The sequence below is a fragment of the Camelina sativa genome, chromosome 19 (assembly GCF_000633955.1).
Source record: "Camelina sativa cultivar DH55 chromosome 19, Cs, whole genome shotgun sequence".
Lineage (NCBI taxonomy): Eukaryota > Viridiplantae > Streptophyta > Magnoliopsida > Brassicales > Brassicaceae > Camelina > Camelina sativa.
The window spans coordinates 20,095,851-20,121,899 of record NC_025703.1 but is presented as its reverse complement, the minus strand read 5'-3'; the positions used below and the strand labels follow the sequence as shown (position 1 = coordinate 20,121,899).

The 26,049-nt window shown below is 39.9% G+C and overlaps 3 protein-coding genes across 6 annotated transcripts; 1 reads left to right on the top strand and 2 right to left on the bottom strand.

The window, feature by feature from the left end:
* Positions 12,658-13,736, top strand: LOC104766745. The gene is made up of 4 exons (XM_010490689.2): positions 12,658-12,867; positions 13,113-13,183; positions 13,278-13,355; positions 13,467-13,736. Exons 1-4 carry the CDS (start codon positions 12,768-12,770, stop codon positions 13,488-13,490), a joined length of 273 nt encoding a protein of 90 aa, XP_010488991.1. The 5' UTR covers positions 12,658-12,767; the 3' UTR covers positions 13,491-13,736.
* Positions 13,842-15,369, bottom strand: LOC104766744 (protein ULTRAPETALA 2-like). Of its 2 annotated transcripts, none has more exons than XM_010490686.2 (2): positions 14,808-15,369; positions 13,842-14,502 (listed from the first exon to the last, which is right to left on the bottom strand). In XM_010490686.2, exons 1-2 carry the CDS (start codon positions 15,007-15,009, stop codon positions 14,021-14,023), a joined length of 684 nt encoding a protein of 227 aa, XP_010488988.1. In that variant the 5' UTR covers positions 15,010-15,369; the 3' UTR covers positions 13,842-14,020. The 2 variants fall into 2 exon arrangements, with proteins under 2 accessions (XP_010488988.1, XP_019096224.1); XM_019240679.1 differs by having other exon boundaries at positions 13,842-14,536; positions 14,808-14,946.
* On the bottom strand, positions 16,465-19,022 carry LOC104766743 (glutamate formimidoyltransferase). Of its 3 annotated transcripts, none has more exons than XM_010490685.2 (3): positions 18,559-19,022; positions 17,860-18,257; positions 16,465-17,094 (listed from the first exon to the last, which is right to left on the bottom strand). In XM_010490685.2, exons 1-3 carry the CDS (start codon positions 18,945-18,947, stop codon positions 16,571-16,573), a joined length of 1,311 nt encoding a protein of 436 aa, XP_010488987.1. In that variant the 5' UTR covers positions 18,948-19,022; the 3' UTR covers positions 16,465-16,570. The 3 variants fall into 3 exon arrangements, with proteins under 3 accessions (XP_010488987.1, XP_019097093.1, XP_010488986.1); XM_019241548.1 differs by having other exon boundaries at positions 18,486-18,694; XM_010490684.1 differs by having other exon boundaries at positions 18,469-18,641.

Below are 26,049 nucleotides of genomic sequence, written 5' to 3'. Positions count from 1 at the left end.
CGTGCTCGGGGGGGGGGGGGGGTCGAGCTGGACCGCGAGTGTCAAAATTCTGACTTTTTGCTGGTAGAACTGTTGGTAGAGTGCTGGATCCATGAAGTAATGGGGTGGGATGGGAGGGTAACCTGGATATCCTGGATAAGAAGCTGGAGGTGGGAAGCCATAAGGTGATCTGGGCTGGAACTCGGCCGAGTGCATCTGGGGTGCTCGGTCGAGTGGGTGCTCGAGTGACCCGGTCGAGTGCCTCGAAAATTGTTGGTCTCGGCTACTTGAACTCCTCTTCTATGATTTGGCTCGTACATTGAAGCTCTAGCTGGTTCCACAGGGTTTACAACTCTTGAGAGTGCTCTAGTTGAGCTACTCCTCCTCAAAGGGCTTGAATGGCTTGGAGATGAGTTTGCACTCTTCAGCTCAGCAATCTCCTTTTTTAGGCCCTTGATGGACTTAGCCATATTGGTCACCTTCTTCTTAAGCTTATCAAACCTCTTCCCATGCCACTTGCTCCACTTTTGTAGGAGAGTCAACCTCTTGCTAGTCTCTCTCACTCCTCTACTATCCCTTGGGTTGGGCTCATAATCTTCAAAGTAAAATTGCTCCTCCCCATCAGCCATTTGTACATCTCCAGCTTCATCAACTCTAGGTTGAACTATCCCATCAAACAAGAACTCATCAGCTGGCCAAAAGTCAATGTTTGCTCCTTCTTGAATGGTGGTGAGCTCTTGGTTAGGTAAGATCAACTGTTTTTTCCCAACTGTTGGAAGCTCAAAGTTGAAGATGTGATTTCCTTGATGCATTTCCTTGGCCAATATGAGAGTAGAGGTGAGGTAGCTTGAGTCAATCCATCTTGGCAAAACCTTCTCTCCTCTAAGTGGGACCTTGGCAGCTTGTAGTATTGGAGTGATGATGCCTCCAATGGCTAAGGCTCCTCTTGACCCTTTGTTTTGTAGCTTGCCTACCCAACTTCTCAAATATATCATGTGGTCAATGAGCACCATTGCAAGGTCAGTCTCCACAGTGGTCCCAAGAATGATGGTTCCATTTCTTGCCTCAAGGATGATTCCATTGAGAGCCATGTCAATTACCTTGAGCTCACCCTCATTGAGATTTCCAGTCTCCTTCCTAGCAAAGAATGTATTTGCTAAGGCCTTGTGGAAGTACCTTAGGACTGGGCTTCTTATCTTTGAACTCTTGGTCTTGGAGGATGAATAGGTGATGTTGTCTCCAATGGTTTCCCAAATGGCATAGAGCTCCTCTCTTGGTATCATCAAGCTCCTATTACTACCAACTTCAAAACCAAACACATTTGCTATCTTCTTCAATGAAAGCTCATAGTTCTTCCCCTTGATTGTGAAAGCAATATGACCAGCTCCAAACTCATCATCCTTCCTTGCATATGTGTGCAGCTTGACTGTGGCTAGAAACTCACAACTTTCTTCTTTATACCCCTCCATGCAAAGCCCCATGAACTTGGTTAGGTTGCTCTTCTCAAAAAAGTACTCCACATCTTTATCAATGGCTAGCTTCTCCATGGTTTCCTTGTGTGGATACCTAGTTCCCAGGAACTCCATTCTCATGAAGGCTTCATAAAGTTGCCTCTTTGTCAATCCACAAGATTCTGCTTCTCCATCATCCTCTCACTCTTCTTCTTCACTTTCTTCTTCACTCTCACTCTCAACCTCCTCTTGTTCAATCTCAACTGCTGGCCTCTTCCCTTTGGCCTTGTTTCTCCTCATGAAATCACTAAGAGTTGGCTCCCTTTCTTCTTCACTTTCAGTTCTCTCAGGATCTTCCTCAACTGACTGATTTCTTGAACACGGCATCTGACTCGATCGACCACTCGGACCACCACTCGATCGAGTGCATGCTCGAGTGGGGCGTCGAGTGGTTCTTCCAGCTTCTCCTCTTGATTGTAGGCGATCATCAAAACGTTCCATGGAGCTTGCAGCCGCTTGTTGAGACTTCCTTGTAATCCTTGAAGACATTTTCGAATAGAACTGAAGGGAATAGACTCAAAGCTTAAGTTTAATAGGTTAGTGACCCAAAAACTTAAAAGAGCTAAGCTTGAGCAAAAGATGAACTTTGAGAGAGATTTTAAAACTTGATTTTAGTTGTTTTGAGCAAATGAGAGAGTGTGAGAGACATAGGATCGTGTAAGGCTTTATTTAAAGAAGCTAAGGGGGCAAGGAGACAAGGGTGGAGCGTCCATACCATTCAAATTTGAAATGAGAATCTTTGACCTGCTTTTTGCTGCCACTCGACCCCACACTCGACCAGCACGTGGTCGAGCTCCTTGACCAAAGTTTGAAATTTCAAAATTTTTCTTCTTGTTCTTCCCTCCACTCGATCATTCTAGAGAAATGAGAATCGAGTGGGCCTTAGTTCTTTGCCAACTCGGTCGAGTACCTCTCGTGGGCTGGTCGAGTGGGCTTGCGAATCTCCTTCCCCAAGTCCAAATCTCTCCATACCCATCTACACTTTCATTGAAAGGCCTGCCCAACACAAACATAAAACAAAACACATCAAAACTACTAAGAAAATAAAGCATATTTACAAAGGATACCTTAGGGACTTCCTCCCTAGTGAGCTTGTTTAGAGTCACTAAGCTTGACTTTGGCTGCCTTCTTAGGCTTTGTTTAGATACCAAGGAGGTGATGAAATCCTCCCTGGCACTTCTTGATCATTGTGAGTCTGATCCTTGATCACCTCACCCTTAACACACAAACCATATTTCTTCTTGATTTTGAGCCTTGGTCTTGCTTTCCTCAAAGACCTCTTGTTTAGCTTGACTTGGAGATCCTTAACCATACCAGTCAACTCTTGAACTGACCTCTTAAGCTTTTCCACAGAATCTTCTTGAAGAGGGAGATTGTCCTTTGGAGTTGCCACTTCACTTAAACCTTCATGACCACCTTTGTCCTTGATAGTAAAAGGTTGATCATCAATGGTAGGAAGGTTGGTTGGGTTATAGATGTTAAACTTCATAGCTATATCCTCAGAAATGTTCAAGGTCACAAGACCTTCCTTAACATCAATAACAGCTCCAACTGTGGCTAAGAATGGCCTCCCAAGGATGATAGGATCTTCAGGTTCCTTGTCCATCTCCAATACCACAAAATCTGTATGAACCCTTGCTCTTCCTATCTTGACTGGAATATTCTCCAATTTGCCAACCACATCTCTGTTTGAACCATCAGCTAGGCATATATGAAGGTTGGTGGACTTGAAGTCAGTGTGCCCAAGCTTTTGTGCTATAGAATAGGGCATCACACTGATAGATGCTCCCAAGTCACATAAGCACTGGTTGTAGTGAAGATAGCTAAGTGTGCAAGGCAGATAGAATGGACCTGGATCCTTAAGCTTAATTGGGATGATTACTCCTCCAAGGTCTTCAAGATCTTTCTCATCTTGAGCTTGAGCCTTCTTCTTTGATAAATCAAGCAAAAAATCCTTATAGAGAGGATATGGATCATACTGTTCCAAGGCAGGTCCTCTCTCTTCTTCTTGGTAAGCAATGATGATCTCTTGTATGGCCATCACTTCTTCTTGTTTCTCAATCACAACCTCTTCCTTCAAAGCCTTCTCTTCCTTTTGTTGCAAAGCCAACATTTGTTTTTTCTCAATGATTTCCCTTAATTCCTTAAGCTTCTGTGCCTTGAAACGTCCTGGGAATGGTAGAGGCGGTTTGTAAGCAGGAGGGATGTACTTAGCAGGCTTGACAGCTTCTGACTCTTCAGCTCGATCGGCCACTCGAACACTCACTCGGTCGAGTGCATGCTCGAGCACCTGGTCGAGTGCAATACCGGAGTCAGTCTGCTTTGCACAAACTTCACTTTGAGCTTCAAGAAATGACCAATCCTCCCCAACTTGAACTTCACTGTCCTCAGTGACTTCCTCTTCAAAGATATGAATGGCTTTGGCAGTAAACTCCCTTGGGTTTTGAACTGCTTTTCCAGGGAGTTGGGTGGGTTTTGGAGCTGAAGTAGATGCTATATTGCTCTCCATATACTTCACTCTTGAGTTAAGTCCTTCAAACTTCATATTGAGATCATTATATTGTGATGTTAACCTTTGATTCAGCTCAGCAAACTGTTTGGCTTCCTCAATTTTCCCATTGGTTTGCCCAATCAACAGCTGTTGTATCATTGCTCTTAGGTCTTGTTCCTGGCCTTGGTTAGTCTGAAACCCTGGTGGGGGACACAATTGGGGCTGGAACACTTGTTGCTGCTGCTTGGGTGCATAGTTGTGCTGTTGTTGAGGCTGAGGAGGTGGATAGACTTGGTCTTGAGGGTTGGCTACATTGGTGCTCCTATAAGAGAGGTTGTTCTGCTTGAATCCTCCACCTTGGTTGTAGCCTTTGTATCCTCCTCCTTGGTTCTGCATATAACACAACTCAGCAAACTCCCTATCTCCTTCTTGGACTGGAGCTTCTTCTTCACCAATGAAGTGAATGGTTTTTGACTGGCTTAGGAGAATCTTGTCAAGCTTCTCATTGACCATCTTTAAATCCTGCTTGTATTTGTCCTCTTGATCAGTGGAGGGGATCCTCATGGTTCTATCATAATCTTCATTATAATTACCATCTGACTGAGCAAGGTTCTCAACCAATTCCCATCCTTCTTCCACATTCTTGTTGAGGAAGTTGCCATTTGAAGCTGTATCAAGAAGCATTCTTATCTTGGGAAGCACTCCTCTATACAAAGTGCTTAGAAGGGACTCATTGCTGAAGCCATGGTGAGGACACTGAGTTTGGAATCCTTTAAACCTCTCCCAAGCTTCACAAAAGCTCTCATTATTCCTTTGAGCAAACCCAGAAATTTCATTCCTCAATCTAGCAGTCCTTGCATTGGAGAAGAACTTGGCCAGAAAAGCTTTCTTGCATGCATCCCATGTGGTTATAGCTCCAGTAGGAAGAGTCTTCTCCCATAGATGAGCTTTGTCTCCAAGGGAAAATGGGAATAGCCTTAACTTGAAGCCATCTTCACTTACTCCATTGATTTTTGTGAGGCCACATATTCTGTCAAACTCATCAAGGTGATCTAGAGGATCCTCCATTGGCAACCCATGAAATTTGTTGGCTTGTATCATGGAGATCAATCCACTCTTGATTTCATAATTATTATTGGCCACAGCAGGAGGCACAATACCAGCTCTTTGGTTGTGTGTGTTAGGTGCATCCCCAGCACCAATGTGTATAGGTCTATGATCATGGTGATCTTGCTGCTCCATGACTACTTGTTCTTCTTGTTGTTGAACTACTCTTCTTTGCTTATGTCTCAAACCCTTTTGTAGCCTGTGGATGTTGTCAATAGGCCTTTGAAGACTGTCTTTGCCTTTTGACCTTGTGTGCATCAACAAACTCGAGTACAGACTCGAACAGGTACACGGTCGAGCGCAAGCTCGAGTGGGTGGTCGAGTCGACTGGGAAGTGATGGCTATTTGTATCCGGCTTCTAACTCGATCAGGTGCTCGATCACTACTCGGTCGAGTGGTGGTCGAGTGGGTGGTTGAGTGGGTACCTGAAACTCAAGACAGCCAAGCAAAAGAAGATTCCAGTTCAGTAACCTCACAAGTGTATAAATGAACTTAATCTTAGACTAATAATGATCCTAAATGTCACAAAACAAACTCAAATGGGCAACGGTGCCAAATTGAAACAGATATTTTTTGTGGTGGTGATGAATGATGTATGGAATGATGACTTATGAATGAATGGATGGCAGGGTGTTTCAATTCTCCTTATGCAGTTGTAGTATAAGAGGTGTCAATCCAATCTGAGTGTTTGTGAACAATCAAGATGTGCATATGAGTCTAAGTCAAGCCAGATGTAAAGGTTGGTTGTCACTAACAATCCTATGATGAAATGTAAAGTGCAGAAAGTAAAACTACAAGAACTAGGAGCTAAATGCAAATGGAACAGAATGATTATGACAATTATGAAGCTAAAACAGAAATAGAAACTATGATAATGCAAGTATTGAACTAATGCAAGGTAAGTAATGAACAGGATACTAAATGAATGCAACAGAAATGCAACTAGAGTGAAACAGGACAAACACAAATCATAAACACAAGTTCTGGGTTGGAACTCGAGCAAGCACTCGATCGAGTGCAGATCGAGTGCAGGGTCGAGCTGGACAAATACGCAAAACAGAGCAACACAAGAAAAACAGAGCAATACCAAAACGAATCAAACAACAGTATTTAAGCTGAGAAATCAATAAACAAGGAAGGTCTTGAGGAGGGATTCATGGGCTGGACTATGATTGAGGTCATCTAACTTGGTCAACAAATCTCAAACAACTTGAGCTAATCTCTAGACATATATTTCTAAGACATGTTTAATCCACTCTCATGGCAAGAAACAATCAAACTCATGCATCTCTAGACTTGTTCTCACAAAGTAAAGAATCTACACAAGCAGGCATTAAGCAATATGTCAAAAATCAAACAAGACTTCTAATCTCTTAGCAAGCCTAATGATAATCTCTAGATCTAGCCTTATCTATGCTCCTTAGACATTGGTGTGATGCTAAGAGGCTTGAAATCAGATCCTACCCTCTCAGATATAGGATCAGCATTAAGAACATCTAGCCTAGAAGAGATCTACAACAATCAAGCTTGACCAAATCAAACAAACCTCAAACACAACCCAGCCTAACCCATCCTCAAGATCCTAAGCAACTACTCACAAGCATACATGATGAACATCAAAATCATAAACCCAGAAAATACTGAAACTTGCATCATTAGAAAGATAAATCAAAGATCTACAATATTGAAGAAAGAACCAAACTCAAATTCTCAATATTAAGAAAGTTATGAAACCAACAATATTGAAGAATTTAGTCTTTTTCTCCTTTTAAAAGAAGTACAAGATCTAAGAAAATAAAAGTGCAAAAGGAATAATTCTAAAAAAGGTAAAAACTAGGTTTTTGACTCTCTAAAAAGCTGGACTCTTTTGGTGGCTGCAGGTACAAGCCCTTATATAGAAAAAGTAGTGGAAGCCCTAAAAACGCTAAAAGACAAAATAGCCAGGCGGCTCGACCAACTCGACATGGTGCTCGGTCGAGTTGGCTCCTCTTGTGCTCCTCCCACTCGATTGAGTCCCTCTCAGCACACGGTCGAGTGTCTGTTCGAGTGGGCAGTCGAGTTGGACTCCGGACCTTGGTTCTTCAGCCTTATCTCCTTTGTTTTCTCCTCATGATTGCTTCACTTCTCCTCAGCATTGCTTCCATGCTCCTTCAGCTCCAAAATCACCTGTTTATGCATGAAAAGATGCAAATGCAATGCAACTAAACTCTAATGCAAGAACAGTCCTAAATCTATGCAATAATGGTCAAAATGGATAGCAAAAGATGCAAAAGATGTGAATATATTAAGGGAAAACAGAGTAAAATATATGAACATCAATACCAGTTGTAAAATTGGTAAAGGCTCCGGTGCTGAAAATGACTGACCCTTTATTTGGAGTGCTGAAAGAAGATCAAGTGGGAATTGATCCTGTTTCAGGGAGACCTGGGATCTCAGCCACTGTCTTGGAAGGAATGATACAATACCTAAGAGTCTCTTCTGAAGAAGAAAAGTTGCTCCGGATTGATAAAGTGAAGACGTCAGTAAGGGAGGTGGAGAGAGATCTGTTTGCTCAGAAATCAATACTGCGATTAGAGCCCCTACCTTTCTTCCATCAGGATGTCAATAAAGGAAAAGGTAGAGTTTTCAACTATGATCTTACTGGGAATGCAGAAAAGGAAAGGATGGGAATTACTAAAATGAACGATAAGAGCCAAGCGGTAGGAGAGGATAGAATGTGGCTAGTGAAGAAGGATCAAGGGGAAACACAGGAAGTTCCTCAAACTGCCTTAGCTTTATCTCAACCTTTGCAGAATAATCCAACAGTTTATGGAGCCTACCTTAATGAAGCTGGTTCCTCTAGGATTGTAAATCATAATTCAACGGTTTATGGAAGTACCTCATTTGTGGCTGGTTCCTCCGGGATTGAGAGTGGCAAAGGGAAGAAAAAGGACAGGAAGAGACCGATGAAAAATGCCAGGAAGCCTAAAATATCTAAAACAGATTCAGAGAGGAATGAGGAGGATATGAGGGAAGGGATACAGATGGGCTTATTGGTGAAAAGAAAAGCAGATGATGAGGATACAAGCACTGTAAAACAATTAAAGCTTAATCCTCAAGAGGTGGTCCCAAAGGGGGGACTGCCTACTTTCTACTGAGCGTTTTAAGCTGGAATTGTCAAGGATTGGGACGGTCTCATGACTTGACAATTCCTCGTCTAAAGGAGATGCATAAAAAGCATTTCCCGGAGATGTTGTTCTTGATGGAAACGATGCATAAATGAGACGTGCTAGTGGATCTATAGGAGTGGATGGGGTATGATCGTGTATATACGGTGGATCCGGTAGGGAAGTGTGGAGTCTTGGCTTTGTTTTGGAAGAGCAGTGTAAAGATGGACCTTTTGTTTGTGGATAAGAATCTGTTGGATGCTCAAGTACAGTTTAGAGCTTTCAACTTTTTTGTGTCGTGTGTATATGGTGATCCCGATAGAAAGAAACGAGCTCATCTATGGGAAAGGTTATCCAAGATTGGGATCGGAAGAAGGGATAGGTGGTGTATGTTTGGGGACTTCAATGATCTGATGCATAATGGAGAAAAGAATGGAGGGCCTAGAAGAGGGGATAAAGAATTTGTACCCTTTAATGATATGCTGAGAGTGTGTGATATGACAGAGCTTCCTATTACTGGAAATCGGTTAACATGGGCAGGTAGAAAAGGAGATCATTGGGTACAATGTCGACTAGATAGGGTTTTTGGCAATAAAGAATTCTTAAAACATTTCCCAGTGGCCAATCAAGCCTTTCTAGATATGAGGGGATCAGATCACAGACCTGTTCTGTTAAAGCTCATGGCTTCTCAAGATTCTTATAGAGGACAGTTTCGATTCGACAAGAGGTTCCTTTTTAAAGAAGATGTTAAGAGAACAATTCTTGGTACATGGAATAAGAGGAGAGGTGGTCTTTGTGTTTCAGATACTGAAAGAATGCGAGACTGCAGGAAAGCGTTAAGTATCTGGAAGAAGAAAAACAATTTGAACTCGCAAGACAAGATACTTCTGCTAGAAGCTGAGCTGGGGAAAGAGCAATCAACGGTATGGCCTATAGCACAAAAGATTCATAGGCTCAAAAGGGATTTAGCAAAAGCATATCGTGAGGAGGAGGCTTATTGGAAACAAAAGAGTAGGCAGAAGTGGATGAGATGTGGAAATAGAAACACAAAAATTTTCCATGCTTCAGTTAAAGAGAATAGACAAAGGAAGAGGATTGAAAAACTGAAAGATTTGAATGGGAACTTCCAAGTGTCTGAAGCTGCAAAGGGGGAAGTGGCGATAGCTTACTTCCAGAATCTCTTTACATCGTCAAATCCTGCTAGCTTCCAACAGTGGTTTGTTGGCATGGAACCAAGGGTCTCAGACGGAATGAATGCATGCTTAATTGCAAAAGTTGAGGCGTTGTTTTCTATAAATCCGGTCAAGGCTCCCGGAGCTGATGGTATGTCTGCCCTTTTCTTCCAGCAGTATTGGCAAACGGTAGGACCGCAGGTCATTGGAGAAGTTCAGAAGTTTTTTGAAGAAGGTGTTATGCCCCCGGAGTGGAATTACAGACATCTCTGTCTGATCCCTAAGACGAATCATCCCGCAGAAATGGCTAACCTCAGGCCGATAAGCTTGTGTTCAATGCTGTATAAGATCATTGCCAAGATTATGGTGAAACGGATGCAGACATTTCTTGCAGACATAGTTTCAGAGACCCAGTCAGCATTTGTACCTGAAAGACTCATAACAGACAATATATTGGTGGCTCATGAGTTGATTCACAGTCTAAAGGTGCACCCTCAGATGTCTGGTGAATTTATGGCGGTAAAATCGTATATGTCCAAAGCGTACGATAGAGTGGAGTGGAGTTATTTAAGAAGCTTGTTGAGTGCTTTGGGATTTCATGGGTGGATTGGATTATGGTATGCGTATCCTCTGTTACGTATTCGGTTCTGATAAATGACCAGCCGTTTGGGATGATTACTCTACAGAGAGGTTTGAGACAGGGGGACCCGTTATCTCCATTCCTGTTTGTTTTGTGTACGGAAGGACTGACATATCTACTCAATAAAGCTCATAGTGAAGGGATGTTGGAAGGGATGCATTTTTCAGAGGAAGGTCCGGTTATTCATCATCTCTTCGCGGATGATAGCTTGTTTCTGTGCAAAGCGACTCAGGAGCAAAGTTGGGTGTTACAAAATATTTTGAAGGTCTATGGAGACGCCACAAGGCAGAAGATTAATCTGAATAAATCCTCCATCACTTTTGGTAGCAGAGTTCCAGAACCCATAAAAACATCTATACAAGCGACCTTAAGCATTGAGGCAGAGGGAGGAGCGGGATCGTATTTGGGGCTACCAGAATGTTTCAGTGGTTCAAAAATAGAGATGATGAGCTACCTAAAGGAGAGGCTGAAAGGCAATTTATCGAGATGGCACTCTCGGTGCTTATCTCAAGGAGGCAAGGAGGTCCTTCTAAAGTCAGTTGCCCTATCTATGCCAGTATTCGCTATGTCCTGTTTCAAACTCCCAAAAAAAACATGTGAAAATTTACATAGTGCCATGGCGGCTTTCTGGTGGAGTTCAGGAGAGCATGCAAGAAAAATCCATTGGCAGAGTTGGGAAAGATTATGTCTAAATAAAAATCATGGAGGATTGATTTAGGAATATCTAGATATTTAATCAAGCTTTGCTAGCAAAACAAGCATGGCGGTTGCTACAGGACCAAGATTGTCTTCTGTCTAAGCTAATGAAGAGCAGGTATTATGAAGAGACATCTTTCTTGGAAGCTACCATGAGCAAACGACCTTCCTTTGCTTGGAGGAGTATCTTGTCAGGAAGAGAGTTGCTCAGTAAAGGTTTGATTAAGCGGGTTGGGAATGGTGCCTCTATGTCTGTATGGACCGACCCATGGATAGAGGATAATGGACTCAGAGCTCCGTGGAGAAAGAATCGATTCTTTAATGTCTTTTTAAAGATAAGTGATATCCTGGATCCATTGACTGGCTTTTGGGATGGAGAGATACTTGAGGATCTCTTTTTCCTGAAGATATTACTAGAATAAAGGCCATCAAACCCTTAGTAGCTCAGGAAGATTTCTACATTTGGAAGCACAATAAAAGTGGAGACTTCTCAGTGAAGTCGGCGTATTGGTTGGCTTACCAGATCAAGAACAAGGAGTTAATACTAGAGGTAACAGAGCAACCCTCGACCCTGGACTTAAAAAAGCTGGTGTGGAAAATACAAACCGATCCAAAGATAAAGGTGTTCTTATGGAAAGTCCTTAGCGGTGCAATCCCAGTAGCGGAGGCACTGAATGGGAAAGGATTGAAAGTGGATGAAACGTGTCAAGTGTGTGGACAAAATGGAGAATCGATCAATCACACGCTTTTCTTATGTCCAATGGCGCGAAAAGTATGGGCTTTATCGGATTTCCCGTCTCATATTGATGGATTCCAAAATTGTTCAGTTTTCTCCAATATGTATCATTTGCTGGAAAATAAAGATAATAGAGGATGGCCTACACAACTAAGAAAAAGTTTCCCGTGGATCTTATGGAGAATATGAACCAATAGGAACTCTCTTAATTTTGAAGGGAAACTCTACAATGCAACAGAGACAGTGGAGAAGATTAGAGAGGATGTGTTGGAGTGGTTTGAGGCTCAGAGCAGGGAAGATCAAGAGGAGTCTTTAAGTAGACAAAATCGATTGGTCACTCATAGGAGTGATGAGCAAGTAGCTGACACTTGGAAAAAGCCACCTCAAAATTGGTTCAAGTGTAATATTGGTGCATCGTGGTCAAAGAGGAATCAGTTTGCAGGAGGAGCATGGGTTTTAAGAGCTGACAGAGGGTTAGTCTTGCTGCATAGTAGAAGAAATTTTGCTAATATCAGCTCTAAGGAAGATGTTATGTTACGTTGCATTTTGTGGGCTATGGAGAGTATGGCTAGTCATAAAGTTGACAATGTTATTTTTGCGTGCTCGGATAAAGTTCTTGTGAGGTGGCTGCTGGACCTCCGATATGGTTACAAGGGCTCTTCATTGAAGAAAAGGGTTTGTCTCCTGTTTGAAAAGGCAGAAGGGTAAGGGTTCTATGGTTTCAAAGGGTTGGGTGGGGTAGAGAAGTAGAGAAGGTTTTTTGTATATGTATGGGGTTTTTTGTGTTCTATGGATTCTCTCTTCCTTTAATGTTAGTAACCAATTTTTTGTGAAAAACCCACACAATGTTTGATGTGGGAGCTTTTCTTGTATAGATAAATAGGAATGGTACGGATGGATACTCTTCAGCATATGTAAACCCTTGGTTTCACAGTTGAAGTAATATTATTTATATATATATATATATATTAAAGATATTTTAGAATATATATTTTATTTAATTAATTTAATATGACCTGTAGATTGACTTACGTATGAGAGGTGAATGCCCAATCGTCCAAAAATCAGTAAAACAAGTGAAAAAGTCCACAAAAGAAAGCCTCTGACGGAGAAGGAGGTCTTCAGGTGTTTCCAAGAGACAAATACGACGACGTTTAAGATGAAGAAACAACATTTCTTAAAGTTCCGGGGGTGTGACAAGCTTGCTTCCTTCCTTCATCATCCCAAATCGATCTCTCTCTCTCTCCTCGAAACTCTCGGAAAACCCTAAAAATCAGAAGTTGAGATCGATGGCCTCCTTCGCTCGCCGAGCCATGAGCTTAGCTCAGATCCAATCTTCCCGTGTTCACGCTTCTATTGGTCAGCGTCGTGGTCTCGCCGGCGCCGCTGGTAACTCCCCTTCTCTTTTTCGACATTTGCATTTGAATCTACGATTGTTCCGGTATCAATTTTGGGGGACGCATAGCTAATTTCGCACATTGTATGTCTAATTCGCAAATGTTACAGCTTTGCCAAGGTTTTTGTAATCTCTTGTTTGTTATCATCCTTCCTCCTAGGTTCTAAGTTGAATCACTGTATAGTATATATTATGTTTAAAAATAAGAATGTGGTTTTGAGCAATTTTTTGGTGGCAGATCACCATGGATCTACCAAGGTTGACTTCTGGAAACAGCCCACGAACCCAGGAAACTGGAAAGAGGAGCATGTATGTGTATCATCATCATCTTGTTTTTGTTATATGAAGCTGCCTGTGATCTTTTGGTGATATTGATCCCTTCTTCCCTGACCAATGTGTGCAGTTTGTGCTTATTTCTCTTTCTGGCTGGGGCTTGCTCTTCTACAGTGGATACAAGCTCGCCACCGGGGGTAACAAAGAGGTACTTGCTTTTGCTCTTGCTCTTCTTCCGTTGCAATGCGGCTTCATGTTCCTTCCTTCCCTAAAAACTTGTTTTTTTTCCTTTTTCCTTTTCCTTTTTTAATCTTTGCAGAAGCCTGTGGAGAGTACACAATGAGTTTCGCTGTCACAAGGAACCTCTTTTATGTCTCATTCTCATGCACTTTGTTTTCCCTTTCAGCATACAATTGTGAGACTGGTCTTGTGTTTTCATTTCAAAATAATGTGCATCTCATGATGTCTGCAATGAATTATGATTCTTTATAGTTTTGTGTTTCATAATATCCTATGTTTGAAACAGTCAGGATTTAAGCAAAACCATTGTCTCACTTTATGTACCTTGATATATGCTTTACATTCTATTTGTGTGTCCTTCGGATGCCAATTTTTTGTTGGAGGTGATTCTGCCCATTTGAAAGTACATGTTGACTGATCTCTGGCCTTATGTGTATCTTTGGTGAGGTTAGAAAGTTGAAATTAGATGAGCTGCATGTTCTCGTAGTGCGAGCTAAATTAGCTTTTCAAGCCCGACTTGTTTGTGTTTCCTACTTTGTTTTCCCAGTCACATAACAGGTGCAACAAGCTAATGATTAAAGAAAATACAGAGCATCCACCATACAATACAAGTGTTTTGCAGAAGAATTTAAGTTAGAAGTCAAATGAGTTGGGTGTGTTGGTGGTGAAGTCGAGGCAAGTCTGGCAGTTACAATCAGAGAAACGACAGAGCTTGCAGCAAGAAGTGCAGCCTTTGCAGGATGGAGAGCGAGTGCATCCTCTGTATACTTTCCTGCTTCCTCTTTCTTCCCCCTCCTCGCATGTTATCTTGTCATATGGATAATCACAACACTTCCAATTGGGCTCTGCCATTGCATCATGGTGCACCCGACATTCCCCTCTGCTCCGCAACCTGAACCTTCTTTCCTTCCCGCATCTGCTGCACCCAACAAACTCATCCCGATGAATGATTTTTGATCCGTTGGATTTCTTTAATGATTGGTTATAGTATCTGAGTAACACTGTCTTTGAAAGCGGAACCTTGTCTCCCTCGATGCACACCCACACATTGTTCCTCCAGTTTCTAGAAGCCTCTCTCTCAGAATGCTTTTGGAAGGCAGCAGGCGTTAACTTGTCTACCATCATAGAATCGAAGATGTCAAGATCACTCTAAAAGAAAGTTTAAAATGGAGATACATGAACATGTAAGATTTTAAAAGACTGCACGAAGCATATTGCATCTAGCAAATAACAGCAGCCCTGGTTCACTGAGGCAGAGACAACTGCATTGCATTTTCTGACACTATCATGATCTCCGTAAACGCTATACAAAAGAAAGTTGCATAGATAATGTCACGCGATGAAACATGCACAAATACAATACGAAAACCCATTTAGATAAAAACACAAGAAAAATATCTATGCGAGAGAGAAGAGAGACCTTCGGGGCAAGCGGGAGTGCATTGGCAGGTGATTTGAAGTTCTCCATCTGAGAAAACCCTAAGCCTCGCAATTGCGTCTCCGTAACGGTGGCTGGTGCAGCCACACATCACCTCGACGTAATCGTCTCCCACATGGACTTGACTTATTTCTTGCAGCTCCTCTTTGCTGAACAACTCCTTCGACCCACATTCTCTCTCCATCACCGATCGGGACTAGTAAAGAACGAAGAAGGGATTCCTCCTAGTTAGTATCGTAATATCAAGGATCTTAGTTACATATATTATATGTCTATAATCTATAGGATTAGATTAGAGCCCTAAACACCAAGGGGCAAAAAGGTAATTTAATATGAGTGAAAGGAGAAAAAAGCCCTAGCATCAGTAGCAAGGATCTGATAATTATATCAAAATCTCAAAGGCTAAAATGCTTTTGGAGTAAGAGAGACTTTGGTGTCCTTCTAGGTTTTTTAAGGATTTGAAAGACAGAAAGAAACTCTCTATACTATACAGACAGAGAGATGATGGATGCGAATTAGGTGGGTGGCCAAAGAAAAACACCAAGTCGTGGGGCATGGCCGCATGGGAATTGTGAATCTTTTTTCTAAAAAAATATATATATTTATCAACTTATTTTTTAATAACATATGTATACGTTAAGTAAATAAAAATATATATCACTTATTTTTTAATAACATATGCATACGTTACGTAACGTACATACATAGATGATAGGTTGATGTGTACTTGTAATTGTGGTGATTGTCCATATTTGATGTTTGGTTGGTTGATAGATATATAGAAGAGAAGAGATTAAGTAGGCTGGTTCTATATATGCCCATAGAAATTAAATTACCGCTTCTCTCATTTTCTTTCTGACTTTAGAGCTCCGAATAATTAAGGTTTCTTGGGTTTACCATTTATGTACAGGAGAAATGTTTTTCTTTGAGTTAGGTATATGACAGTCACATCTCTGACCTTACTCTCCACTGCGGCTCAACCCCTAGCTATGTGCCCATGCATATGTACATTATACACATATATACCAGTACTAGACTACTAGTACACACCTAAACTTTAATTGTCTCTTTCAATGTGTGTAGGCATGTCATAAGTTACATGTATTAATGTATAACGTATACAACAACATTATCTCCTCCATCTTATTGCAAACCCCAAAAAAGTAACCAAGACGATAGAACTCAAGTCAATAATGTGCTGCACCAAACTCCACCTCATCCACGTTGTGTTTCAGGACTTTGACCCTCAAATTTTACCTACGACCAAATTAATATTAAAGCAGTTGTCTTTTCCATTTTAACAAATCATTTCATATATATAAATTTCAAGGACATAGATGTTAATTACTACTACACGGAACATGGTCACAATGCTACCAATAACATTAATTACACATTAGTTGATATGACTTGCATAAATTCCCTCTTTTTTTTTTTTTTAACAGCACATCAGTTCCCATTTAGATATGCAAAATAAGGCAAAAATGCTAATGCAAAAGACAAGGCTACACAAAAGAATTCTCTCACAGTTGTCGCTGAGAGAAAAACACCAATGATGAGATTTTATGTTTTGGCCTCAACGAACGTATCATCTGTTGATCATTTCACCTTTTTAGTTCATCTTTTGCTAATTTCAATATATACTCATGGCAATATATAGCATATCTAAACACAAAATGAAGACAAATGATCGATGTCCGTAATAATTCGTTCCACAAATGACAACATCATAATGTTTTTTTTGTTTACTTTGAAAGTTTTGAATTGTTGAGCAAGTCAATATATCGTTGAGCAATCTGGTCGGGTGTATAGTCCGTATAATACCCTTTTCCCACAAGCAGACCTTCCTCTCTGCCAAGCCTCTCAATCAGTCCCTGTACTTCATCTCCTCCCACTTGACTTGGATTCAACAAGTTACAGGCGACCTCTATAACTCCTTCCCCATGCACAAGCGCCATTGTCTGCACTGAAGCCAAGCCCCCTCCTCTCTCGCTCGTCTTCCTTGATATTCTCCTCACTGCCTTGAGATTGTTTGACATGACTGGTACGTTATAGTTACTCACCCACCCGCACGCCCCAACCGCTACAACCCCTTTGGCTTTGCTCACCTCTTGTGGCCCTGCGTCTGGCTTCACTGGCACCATCTCCAGCTCCAACCCACCTGCCCATTCATGTCCCTCCCTGTTTGCCTTGAAGTATCCCAGCTTCCTTCTGATCGAATCCAGCGTGCACTGCTCCTTATCTGCTGCTCCATATAGATATGTAGGAACTGCACCAGGGAGGGTCGGGTATCTCATTCCACATACCAATATAGAGAATGCTACAAAGACTTTCATGTTCTATGGCCTAGAAGATGGTGAAGCCATAAACAAGACAGGACATAACTCTGGCTATCACAAAGTACACATCAACTACAGCCGACAAAACTACAAACAATGCTCTGCTAAGGCCTAAGAACAACAGAGTATTACTACAAAGACTTCCACGTTCTATGGCCTAGAGTTGATGAGATAACAAAGACAGGACACCACTCTGCCTATCACAAACATCAACTACAACATACAAACAATGATCTGCTAAGAGCAGAGTGTTGCTACAAAGACTTCCACGTTCTATGGCCTATAGAGATAATAAAGGCAGGACATCACTCTGCCTATCTCAAACATTAACTACAGCATACAAACAACGCTCTGCTTAGAGCAGAGTGTTAATACAAAGACTTCCATGTTCTATGGCCTAATAAAGACGATGAGATAATAAAGACAGAACAACACTCAGCCTATCACAAACATCAACTACAGCATACAAACAATGCTCTGCTAAGAGCAGAGTATTATTACTTCAAAGACTTCCATGTTCTATGGCCTAATAAAGATGATAAGATAATGAAAGACAGGACATCACACAACCTATCACCAAGTATACATCAACTGCAGCATACAAACAATGTTCTGTTCTTAGCTTAATAAGTGTCTTTTAAAATGGAGGAATTCACAGGTTAGTTGCTAGTGAGGTGTTCTATTAAGTTACTAACCTCGAAGAGTGGAGCCGATGTCCATTGCTAGGGAATTGGCAACGGAAGAAACTTGTTCAATAGAGGTTTGAGACAAGGGGTGAAAGCATATGTGGTCGACCACTCCAAGGCGGGGATGGGATCCAGAGTGCAACTCAAGATTGATGGTGTCGAGAGCAGTCTTAACCATTGCAAACGCTGCACTCTTCAGGGATGAAGATGACCCAGTAGCAAGCGAGGATACAACAGTATAACCGACCCTGCCATAAGCCGCATCTTCAAACTTGTTGACGATTGCAGCTGGTGGAAAAGGCTTTACAGCTCTCTCAATGGCTTCGAGGGCCGTCTTGTTCCGCGCTTCAGATATGTATACCTTGCAGCAACCAAGCATCTCTCTCAACATCTCCTCGGACCACCCCCTATAGATATATTTTACAGATGTGAGAACGTTTGTTCGTTGTAAGGCCAAAAAAAAAAACAAATAAAAGAAGCTCTGACAGTATCCATCCACCACAATTAGATATGTGGTCAGAAGTCACATGTCGCAGAAAAAAGGAAAAGCCAATAAAAAAAAACAAAAAAAAACAGAGATTGACGTCGACACACACGCCTCTTGAAAGCCATACATACAAATACAATAATAATACAAGAGAGTGCTCGTATGGAGGAGGGATGTCCTAGAAGTCGAGATTGGAGGAAGGATTTGGGTATCCTTTGAACTCCAACTGTTTCTTGGAAACGCCGAGAGATGCGCAAATGATGTTGAATTTGACTCGGAGATGATCCTTGATCCGGTCTTTGGCTTCGTCCTCGGGATCCAAAAGAGGGAACTTAACGAGCAAGACATGGAAATCATTGAGATGCTTGTGGAGCTGAGGGGAGAAGCGAGTGGGATAAACACGGAGAGCTGAATTCCAAAGAAAAGAGCAGCCTTTGTAGAACCCGATGAGCTCGCCTGTCTCGAACCCGAGTTTCAAACCCAGATGACGAGCGTCTTCCCGACCCGACACAAGACCCTTTCCGTAACCCTCGTCGAAGCCTTGTTGAATGTGCGTCTCCTCTAAACGCACGATACAATCGAGGAAATCTTCCTTCAGACCGGAACTCATAGAAACGATTGAACACCCAAACCACACCACACCACACCAAATAGGAGATGATGATCGAATTGCAGCTGCGGCAGATTCAATCCAATGGAGAGAGAGACGTAAAAAATGTTTTTCTTTTTATTATATTCAATTTTAGGGTATTTTTGCTTTTTGGACCATGATGAATACTTGGGCCTTCTTGGGTCATCAAGTTAGCGCCCGATATAGCTTGGTTTCTTTTCTTTTTTTTGTCAAGCTTGGTTTCGTCTTTAGCTTCTTTTTTTTTCTTTTCTCTTTTTTTTTTTTTTTTAGTTCGTGTGATATTTACATACCTAATAAAGATTATTTCCACAATCATTGGAATATAACAAACAGAAACTAATAACCTTTAGACAATATAGCCAATGGAAACTAATTAATAAACAACCGAAATCAAATATACATTTCCTATTCTTATTATACATTAACTCGATATAGTATAGAAAATGTAAATTAATTACATATAGAACAACTTAGTGAAATATTGGTTGTCTTAATCATAAACCTTTTGCATTAATTCAAAATTGCCATATATATATTTTTAGATTTTTTGCTTGCTCACCAATATTTTATCGATCTCGTATCACATCTAATTTTACCATCTTCAAAGAACTATATAAATAACGTCTCAATAGCAATACAAAAATGCATCAATTCATACACAACTTCTAAACTCCAAATACTAAACCCTAACCCTCCAAAACTATATCCTAAATATAAAATGATAACCCAAACCTAAAAAAAAATTCTAAAAATGAATTTAACACATTAAAATTATCTAAAAGAGGGTAAAAATGAAAATGTTAAAAAATAGGGTATTTTTGAAAAGCGGTATCCCAAAAAGGGTATTTTTAACAATTTTTAACAAATTCTCTTAATTTTAATAAAATTACTTCTGATTATTCGGTTCAAATATTTCAGATTTTTGGATTTAGAGATATGGAACCCGTTCGGATTTAGATATCGAGTTCAGATCAGGTATTTCGGGTTTGGATTCAAATTATTTAAAATTCTCAAAACTTAAAGTCTTGGTATTCAAATTTGTCTAAAATACTAAAAAAATATCCAAAATATCCTAAATTCCAAATATTTTGGACACTTACAAATATAAATATTACTTATGTATTATTACTATATTGCAGATATATTCGGGTTCGAATTTTTGGATAGTAAGATATAAAATCTGTTCAGGTATTTATAAATTTTGTATTCGGGTTCAGATATGATCGTTGGATTCGGATAATTTGCCGAGACCTACTTCTGAATAAATATTTTATTTTATAATACGTAAATAAACATTTTCAACTCATTATTGGAATACTAAATTAGTAAATTTATGTACTTATATGTAGAAACTGAGTTTCACACAATGAAGTTATATGAAAGGGGAAACAAATTTACTTAATAACTCTCTCAAGAAACTCGATTAAACCTAGGAATAAAAAGGGAATTTAAATCTCTTGGGAAATAAGTTAGGGTTTTCGCTTAAGAAAAATGAAAAACTATGATTTTTTGTAATAATTGTTGGATGCCTTACAAGAAGGGGATTCCCCTCTATTTATATTATTTTCTTAGATTACATATTATGTACACTTTGCTAATGCTTCGAATTGAAATGAGGAAAATTTCTTCTTCCTATTCAGGTTGATCATGAGGCGACCTAGAAGGTCGACTTGTTGTTTTTGGACTGGGCCTTTCAATCTTGTTGGATCTTTGTCCAAAAGCCAGATTTGATGTTGGGCCAAATTTCCGGGTTGGATAACTGGTTTGCTTTTTGGTTTAGACCGGTATGTTGGGGGTGCCAATTCCCCCATCAACATTATAGTTTCCAATTTTTCAAAAAAACTGAGAACTGAAACTTAAACTTATAAAAATATTAGATAATGATCCGCCCGACGTGCGGGTTTAAAATTTTGTAAATAAAATTTAATTTAATAAAAATGTAATAAAATTTATTGTACATTATTTATAATTTTTTTTGCTATATACAAATCTTTTATGTATGTTACCATTAAAAGTATTTTTACACCTAGATATACTATATGTTACAAATATATTATTTACCATTAATAATCTCTGTTGTTATCTTGTATTTGTGTATTTATCTTTTTTTTTATGCTACTTGCCCTGCAAATTAATAGAAATAATAATAACACCGTGAGAAATTTATTAATCCCAAAAACCTTAATTATTATGCATAAGAAACATAGTTAACACTTCAAAGTCAAATATTGCGTAGTATGCATTATGAAATTGAGAAACAAAACAAAATTCAAAGAAACAACGACGAAAACACGTGGGTTTATCTAGGAATTTTTTTCTATAGTTCTTTCGATTAGACACCAAACAAAATGCCTTCGAGACTTGTTCAAGAACAATGATGTGTCAAACAAAAGGCTAATAAAAACAAAGAAGAAAATTTTACCAAGAAAAACAAAGCTAGTCGAAATTATTTTGTTTGGTGAAAAATATGTAATCATCTATTTGCTTATATAGAGTGATGTTTTTACAATCCTTTTCCTTTTAGGATTAACAAAGTTTTTTTTTAATATAATAAGGTTACAATTATCTTATGCATCGTTTTACCAAGCTTGAAACTGTGATTTCTGATCGTTAAAATTGACACATGTCACGATCTAATAAGTTAATAATTTGGATATTTAATTGTTAAAACTGACACGTGTCACGATCTGATGAGTCTTTAACTTTGATCGCTGATCGTTAAAACTAACACGTGTCACGATCTGATGAGTCTTTAACTTTGATCGTTGATCGTTAAAACTAACACGTGTCACGATCTGGTGAGTTACTAACTTTGAGAACCAAGCTTTATATAATAAGATATAATACCATGTGCAATGGCGTCTATTTGAGCCGTCCCCCAGCATTTCTTGTTTAAAAATAAATAAAAAAAGGTCCAATAATGAAGAAACGTATCTTTAAACGGGACGTTTTACGTCCGTCTACTTGGACACGTGAAAGCTGGTGATTGGGAGAAGATTTTGTGTAGGGTTAACACAAAACACTTTGTCGAGAGAAAGTTCTCAAATTCTCTCTTCTATCTCGACGGCGACCCATTCCCGTCGTGTCGTTCTTCCTCTTTTCCGCCGGTTTCAAGCCGAAAACGATCTGCTGTGTCTCCCGAAGCTTGTCCGGCGGTTCAATCGTGCAAAATAAGGTTTGTCTTCTTCCTCCAATTTGAGATTTCGCTGATTTGCTTCAGGGTTATCGATTAGTCTCTGTGTGTATAGGGTTATCGAAATAAGGTTTGTCTCTGTGTATATGGTCTATGTGTCTGTGTGTATGGTCGATTAGTCTCTGTGTATAAGGTCGATTAGTCTCTGTGTATAGGGTTATCGAAATAAAGGTTTGTCTTATTTCGCTGATTTGCTTAAGGGTTATCGATTTGTTTTCTTCCTCCAATTTGAGATTTTGCTGATTTCGCTGATTTGCTTCAGGGTTAGTCTCTGTGTATAGATTGTCTCAATCGTTGTGTGTAGGATTATCGATTTAGCTATAGTTTATTCTCCGGTAGTAACTCAACAAAAGTAGTTGTAACTCATAAAAGCTCAGATTCAGATTTGGTAGTAACTCATACGAACTAGGTCATACGAACTAGGGAAAGAGACTAGTAATATCTTGTTAAATAGCCCGATTAATTGATATGCTTGATGTGTAATGTATACGAACTAGCTGTGTAATGTATACAAACTAGCTGGTCCTGGTTGGTGACATTTTGGTCTGGTTTGTTCATAGTTTCTTGTTTAGTCACATAAATTGAATGCTTTTGTGAAGTGTACTTGTCATAAATTGTGATTAGACTTTGGTTGTTAGGTCATTATGTTTTGTTACTTATTGCAAGTTATCTTTTAACCTATTAAACCCCAACCATCTTCTTTCTATTTCCATCATAAATCTCTTTCATTTTGTAATCCCTTCTCAGTTCTACTCGCGTCTCTTATCTAATCCCTTCTCTTCTCTACTCATTCTCTAAGATTCTTCATATGGATTCTACGAATCCCTTTTATCAGTCTTCTTCTTACTTAAACCTGCTTAACAGTCAAGAAGAAGGTGGTATAAATGAAAACTTTCGTTGGGAAAGTAATCCACCTTCTGGACAGAACAGCTCACAAATGCCTTCTCACAGCTCCCAACCTTCTGAGGCGCCAACTCTTTCTCAAAGGATGCCATTGTTTCAAATCAACAAAAGGGAGGAAGCTTCTGGCAAAGGATTAGCCGGTACTATGCTAACACTCCTCATGCTAGAAATGGTGGTGAACAGATGCTGGTGACACATTGCAAGCAGCGTTGGCACAAGATAAATGACCAAACTAACAAGTTCTGTGCGGCAATCGCAGCTGCAGAGAGACTGAACAGCTCTGGTCATGCTGAAAATGATATCTTAAAGAATGCACATGATATCTACTTCGCTGACCATAAGAAGAGGTTTAACCTTGAACATTGTTGGTGTTTGTTAAGGTTTGAGCAGAAATGGCTCAGCCTTAACACTATTAACACGCCTCCATCTCAGCCTGCGACAAAGAGGAAACCAACTGTTGAAGGTTCACAATCATCGAGCTGCAATGTTGAGGACTATGAGAAAAGGCCAGAAGGGATCAAGGCTGCGAAGGAAAAGAGGAACAATGCTCAGTCCACAAACATGAAGACTCTTGCTGAGTATAAGAGCATGTGGGATGTCAAGAAAGATGAATTGGCTGAAAAGGAGAAACTACAAAAGCTGGCCATCCTAGACACTCTCTTAGCCAAAAAGGAACCCTTGAATGCGAGTGAAGAAGTTATCATGAACAAGATAGTGTCCCAGTATTTCTGATATTAACTATGTGTTTGTTGTTTGTATTTCTTGCTTAATTTCTATGCATTGTATTTCCTGTTTGATTTGTATTTCATGTTCTAGTAACTCGGCTTTTGTATTCCATGTTTTAAACTGAATCTATAAAAGTCTATTTCATGTTCTAGTAACTCGACTTTTGTATTAACTCACATAATCAGATTGTGATTTCTTTTTAACATTTGTTCTATTAAGTCTAATCTGCTTCTTCTTGTTTATCTTCAGGTTAACTCAGAAATGGGCCAAGACTATAGCTACTCTCAGCCTGAGTCATCCGATCAGTATGATAGGTACTCAGAGGACACTGCGGAGAGAGAAATAGAAGCTTTGATTCTTATGGATGAAGCAGAGAGTATATTCATCAATGCTGAGTCGAGGCAATACCCACCTCAACCTGAGGTTGAGCATGGATTCCCCAAGGTATGCTATTGTGGTGCGCAGCCTATTCTATCCAACTGCTACAACAGAAGGTATGTGATTTTAGCTGTTCTGTTTTTAATGTTATTGAAGTAAAAGTTTCGCTATATATGATAACTCTGTTACTTATTGCAGGTTCTTCACATGTCCAAATGTCGATGATGGAGAAATGCATATTCACAAGTGGTGGGATGTGGCTGTAATGGAGGAGCTGAGAGACAGTGATAGACGATATGAAGTGATGGCTGAGAAGGTAGATTACTTAACCTTCTTCAATGACTTTGAATCAGACATCAATCAGGTTAGAGATCAGAGTTACGCAACTGAACAAAAGATGGTTATGTTAGATTATGTAGTTTCTGAGCTACTTAAGGAAAATAGGTTTAGAAATGTTACTGATTTGCTGGTTGTTGTTGTAATGGCTATTTTCATAGGTCTTCTAGGTATCTTGTTCATGTCTACTTAAATCAGATTGGAGACATTTAGTTAGGGTGTTCATGTAATGTAATTACTCGGATGTTCATGCTATGTCTTTTTAATGACTCTGCTTTTGTAATGGACTTTGTGTTTGTTTGGATAATCTAATTTTCTGTTTTGTAATGACTTTCTTTTTGCATTATGTACTTGTTGTTACACTCTCTCCTCACGGGTTGAGGCTCACGGGTTGTTACACTCTGTTTTGTAATGACTTTCTTTTTGCATTATGTACTATGTTTCTTGGCAGTATTTAATATCACGGGTTACACCATAATGCAACACCAATTTTTAATATCACGGGTTACACAATGAAGCTCACTAGTCTTCCATTATATATATGCAAACATATCAAAGCAACAAAACATTCACACCAAACAATATTAAAGCAACAAAACATTCACAAGTTATTTCTTCCTTTCTCTTTAATACAAGATATCTCTTTCTCCTCAATACAAGATCTCTCTTCCTTTCTCTTTTTTTTTTTTATTTGAAATGGGATCATCTTCAAACCATTATCACTACCAAGGAGATGATGGTGATAATTTTGATGCTTATTTATAAAAAAATTTATGATGTTTCGCATATTATTCTGGAACCAAAGGAGCCAAACGAAAGGATTTTTATCGAGAGAAACCGGGAAGAAGGCCACAATAATCTTTGCAATGATTATTTCAGTGACACTCCAACATTTCCATAAAATTTATTTCGGCGACGGTTTCGCATGCACAAGCCATTGTTCATGCGTATTGTGCAACGTCTCTCTACCAAAATCAAATATTTCCGCCAAACCCAGGATGCAACCGGACGGGCTGGTCTATCACTTATACAAAAATGTACTGCAGCAATTCGTCAATTGGCATATGGTAGTTCGTCTGACAGTGTTGACGAGTATGTACGAATTGGTGCTTCAACAGCTCGAAAATGTTTGCACGAGTTTACCGCCGGCATCATCCAAGTGTTTGGAGATGAATACCTAAGACGTCCTACACCGGAGGACCTAGAAAGGCTACTCTATCAGAATGAACAGCGTGGATTTCTCGGGATGATTGGGAGCATTGACTGTATGCATTGGCGGTGGAAGAATTGTCCCACGGCCTGGAAAGGCATGTATTCACGATCAACCGGAAAACCGACAATCGTGTTGGAAGCGGTAGCTTCGTATGGCCTCTGGATATGGCATGCCTTTTTTGGAGCTCCAGGTACTATGAACGATCTTAATATTCTTGATCGATCTAATGTTTTTGATGACATAATAACCGGTCAAGCTCCGGAAGTCAACTTTGTTGTCAACGGAAGGGAGGACAATTTGGCGTACTATCTCACTGATGGTATTTATCTAAA